This window comes from Phragmites australis, chromosome 21 (assembly GCF_958298935.1).
Source record: "Phragmites australis chromosome 21, lpPhrAust1.1, whole genome shotgun sequence".
Taxonomy (NCBI): domain Eukaryota; kingdom Viridiplantae; phylum Streptophyta; class Magnoliopsida; order Poales; family Poaceae; genus Phragmites; species Phragmites australis.
Window position 1 is genome coordinate 15,592,755 of NC_084941.1, and position 4,553 is coordinate 15,597,307.

The following is a 4,553-nucleotide window of genomic DNA, read 5'->3' on the forward strand; positions in this document are numbered from 1 at the left end:
CTAAGTGGGTCCTGATGCTAGTTATAAAAAGATGCAGCCAGCTATTTTAGCTGATAGCCAACAATTATATATAATTGAACCTTCCCAATCAATTGAGTCCTGAAGCTAGAGAAACAAAAAAGATACAACCGGCCATTTTAGCAGATAGCCAACAATTATAAGAAATTGAACCTTCCCAGATTCCCACCAATCCCTCCCAAATTGCGAACAGTCCTTGACGTCTGATGTGATAATTTCTTCTTATTTTCAGTCACATTGAGTCTCCATTCCAACTTAATAGGGCATTCTCAGTTGCCAAACTGCAATGCACGGAGAAGTTCACGCTGCACAAAGATTCAAACCAGCAAGCTAGCATCAGCCACTGCAGGGGAGAACATCAATTCCAAATGCACATATAAGTAATATTTTTGCTACCACATTCATGATAAATATAGTATTTATCTGATTGACAATCTGGCATTGAGTCATGACCAATACACGTGCTCAATGCTACAACAGGCGATGCAAAATCAAAGAATAATTAATAGCCCTTTTTTAAAATAAAACAAAATATAGGACAGATAAAAGCCATCTGCAGTCAATTCTGCAACTGCAAGATACTAGCATCACGCACTGGAATGAGGCTAAATCCTCAGCAAAGCACACCCAGAAATGCTCCCTTGACAATGTGTCATTGCTGATCCAGGTCGCCAGGTTGGTCTCTCAATTGTGACATTCAAGATATCAACATCAGACAGCGGCTTGATGCACTGATTTCTCGGCCCAGGTCCAATTACTCCCCCAACCAAATATATGCTGTCTCCCAGACCAATCATCCCAAAACCAATCCTGCTCTGGAATTCAGATGCACAAGACACCATCTTATCAGGGAAATTCTCCCCACGCTGCTTCATGATACAGCTGTTGCTCAGCACATACAGCTCCCCGCCGACCATAGCCATTGGACCTTGCAGCCAGGAGAAGTCCTCAACAGCCCAACAACTGCCACCATCTTCCAGAATCTGCGCCGTTGGTAGACCTTTATGCAATACATGCATCTTGCCCTTTATGACAAGTCCAGAACAGGCAGAGCTATGAGCCTGACAAAGGTCAGGGAGAGGCTCCCACATGTCAGCTTCAGGGTCATAAATCTCAGCCTTCGATATCGATTTGCGGCAATTTGTGAAGCCCCCTGCAACGATTATTTTCCCATCCAATGCACAACAGGCAAACATAGCTCGAGCCACAAGCATTGGAGCCCCCTGGGCCCACACACGGTTGAGAGAATCATAAGACCAAACCTCAGTGCTTGCAAAGATCCTGTCATGGTCTCCAGTAAGCGGATCAACTCGATCACTGCCACCACCAATAACATAGAGCTTGCCAGCAACTGAGGCCACTCCAAAACGAGCAATGTTCCTAATCTGAGTTGGCATGACAGGGAGAGTTATCCACTTATCTCGTAGAGGATCATAAAGCTGCCACATGTTTTCAGGTTCAAATGCTAACACACATAACAGTTCTTCTGTCGCACCAATCTGATTCCGAACTTTGAGAAGTTCACCACTGTGAACAGATGCTCTCCATGAGCGGCAAACTAGCTGAAGCATGGGATGTAATAAGAATGGGACCCGTGCAAGGCACTGGACAGCAACTTCATTAGGGAGACCCTCAAGTAAAGTTGATGCCATTGTGCTGTCAATCATATGATCTCACAATACAGCAATAAAGCGGCAATCATTATGAAGCCTAGAAATAATCAAACCATAAAGTTCAGATATACTGTACAGGAAAAAGAAGCAAAGGAGGCTTAGTATAAATAATAATCAGATACCCATCTAAAGGATATAATTCAAACTGAAAATGGATAAAAAAATTAAATGATGCAACAAGTACATCAAAGGCACAGTTAACAGAAATTTGCTTAAGTGAGGCTAAAGAAGACCCTGCAGGAGCACCGCATCACAAAGCTGCTATCCTTTAGAACAAGGATTTTACCGCAAACAAATGACTACGAATATTTATGTGAGAAGTATTACACGAAAATATGATCTGGTTCATATCACTATATTTTATTTGCAAATCAGATATAATGCCAACAGATAGAGGAAAAGTTTATCCCAAATATCATGCTTGTACATCAAGCATGAAAGAGACAGCATAGGCTTCGTTTATTAAGCTATCTGACAGCTTTGTGTTTCTTAAATTTCTGAGCATACAATTGATAAAAGAGTTAGCATCAAGGAACAAAACTCATTAGTTACCAGGTAGAAAAGGCACTCTTCAAGCGAAGCTCCACATGGGAGGTTATAAAGCAAGCCGTAGGTCCATAGGTAAGGGATTTGTACGTTTTTAGAGGTTTATATAGCGGGGCCTATTTTTTAAGGTTTACAAGGTCATATATTGTCCACACAATCCAAGATGAATTTGGCGGATTGATATCCATGTTGCTATGAGAAACAACAGAAAAAATATAAGACACACTAAACGGGCCCATATATCTATCAAAATGATGCAATTTACAAGCATTTCTTGCAGTGACCACAATGAAAAGTGCATGCGAGCAATAAATTTTACCAGTTTCATCCATAAAGGAATACCACTTATTTGCAATAAATTGTGGTCCAAAATACAATGTGTCAGAAAAGAAAACTATCATGAAAGAATCAGAGGCATGTAACCTGGTAAAATTAGGTATTAGCCCTAAGGCTATCTATGACAAAGAAATGAAGGGTTAAAAGGAACTAAAAGGCTACATTGAAGTCATTTCAGTCCATGCTGCGCACCCAAGAAATTATCAATAAGTACCTCTAATGCAAGGAAGTAATCAAATCTAGGCATCCAAGCACAGGAGGTATCGGCTACAATCACAGAGAAATATTGCTCCAAGAAATGAGGAAATGGGTGAAACAGAACTGAGGCTTAACAAGAATATTCGCAACCATTGCTCTAAAAAAGAATATTGGCTACCATCTAATGGACAATATATTACTATTCAGAATTTTATAGAAGTCATAATCACCTGTAATTGTGTACTTCTGTTTCATGCTTTTAAATCAAAGGAGCATAAGAAATAGGCTACACTCACTGAGATATAGCAAAAATGGTCAAAATAATACTGTCCCTGACATAAACTAACTGCAGCAGGAAATGAGGCTGCCTTTGTGCTAACTGAATGTAGTTAGGGAAAATGATGCAGTTACCAAGGATGCAAATGATGCACTTCTAGAAGACCTTAAACTATATCATGAGAACAACCAACATATACCTAAAGAACCCAGACAACAAGCACACAGGCAAATGCAAGCTGCGAAGGTGTATCGACTACCGTCATCCACCCTTATATTTCCAGCAATATTCAGTAGCAGATAACCTAAACACACAGGATGTGCTCTTCCATCGTCTCATCATTCAAACAATCCGCAGGATTCTTCCTAAAATTTTCCGTTCCAAGTGCAGTTTCGATGCCGTTAAACAAGCCAGACATCCTAACCTCTTGTCAGAAGAAATTAAGAAGGTGGGGGCTTATCCCAGTCAGTTGAACCCACAAAAATTCCAGTAAATAATCTGCTATTGGCCCTATCCTATCGGGTTTACTGAGATCGATCTTGCGTGAGCTGAAGAAACAAGGCACCCAATCGCACCGAAATGGATGGATTCGATTAGCACACCGCATCAAACAGCGAGGGAGAATAAAGGAATATTCGGATTCGATTGCTCGCAGGAAAAGAATGATCACCTAGAACAAGAATGATTCTTAGAACAATTAATCCATCAAGCCAGGCTAGGGTTCCTTACCAACAAAAGAGGAGATCAGTCGAGTCGGATGGATCTCTGCACCCCCCCCCCCCCCGCCCCCCGTCGCTCCGGTTGAGGGGAAATGGAGGAAGAGGCAGCGGTGGTGGTGGACGGGGACAACGGCTACGTGAGAAGCGCTCCTTGCAGCCGGCGAGGTGCGCGGAGGCCGGAATCGCACAGGTTAGCAGCCGATTTAGGGTTTCGGTGGGTGGGTTTGGGATGGGAAGGTTGCAGCAGGCAGGGAAAACAAGAGGGTGAGACCGCATTTTTTCTCATATGGTTTGGTGGTTACGTATAATAGTAAAAAGAAATGTATTTAATTGTATATATATAATATTTTTGTCTACGAGCAGATATAAATATACAACATTATTCTAACTGAGGATTCACTCTTCATCCTGGCTAAGTAGATACCAGCTCTCATACAAGCGAGCTCAGTTATTAATATCACAAAATTATTTATATACGAGAAATTAATTATAATTTCAACTCTTACATCCGCTCATACAGCCTCAGATTCAATCAACCAAATAGAAAATCAGTGTTGGGGCAAGAGTTTGTCTTGCCCCAGCAAGTACGGCAAAAGTTTTTCTAAGAAAGAGACTAAAGCTTGAGACCAAGTTTAAGAGTAAGGAATACCACGAATGTATTGATGGTAGAAAAAATAGATCGCTCTGAGAGGAGTATCACGGCGTGACTTGGTGTGTTTTCATTGCTGTGTCTTTTTCACTGTCTTGCCCATTCTGCTCGTCTTTTTCCATCTGTCCTCTTCCAGG

General features: G+C 41.5%; 1 protein-coding gene across 2 annotated transcripts; it reads right to left on the reverse strand.

Moving 5' to 3' along the window:
* Positions 1 to 393: 393 nt before the first annotated feature.
* On the reverse strand, positions 394 to 4,058 carry LOC133903717 (F-box/kelch-repeat protein SKIP30-like). Of its 2 annotated transcripts, none has more exons than XM_062345159.1 (2): positions 3,778 to 4,058; positions 394 to 1,728 (listed from the first exon to the last, which is right to left on the reverse strand). In XM_062345159.1, exon 2 carries the CDS (start codon positions 1,683 to 1,685, stop codon positions 624 to 626), a length of 1,062 nt encoding a protein of 353 aa, XP_062201143.1. In that variant the 5' UTR covers positions 1,686 to 1,728; positions 3,778 to 4,058; the 3' UTR covers positions 394 to 623. The 2 variants fall into 2 exon arrangements, with proteins under 2 accessions (XP_062201143.1, XP_062201144.1); XM_062345160.1 differs by having other exon boundaries at positions 394 to 1,761.
* Positions 4,059 to 4,553: the final 495 nt, after the last annotated feature.

Bases quoted from the DNA above. Each gene is read 5' to 3' on its own strand.
- LOC133903717 (XM_062345159.1), bottom strand. From the start codon at position 1,685: ATGATTGACAGCACAATGGCATCAACTTTACTTGAGGGTCTCCCTAAT.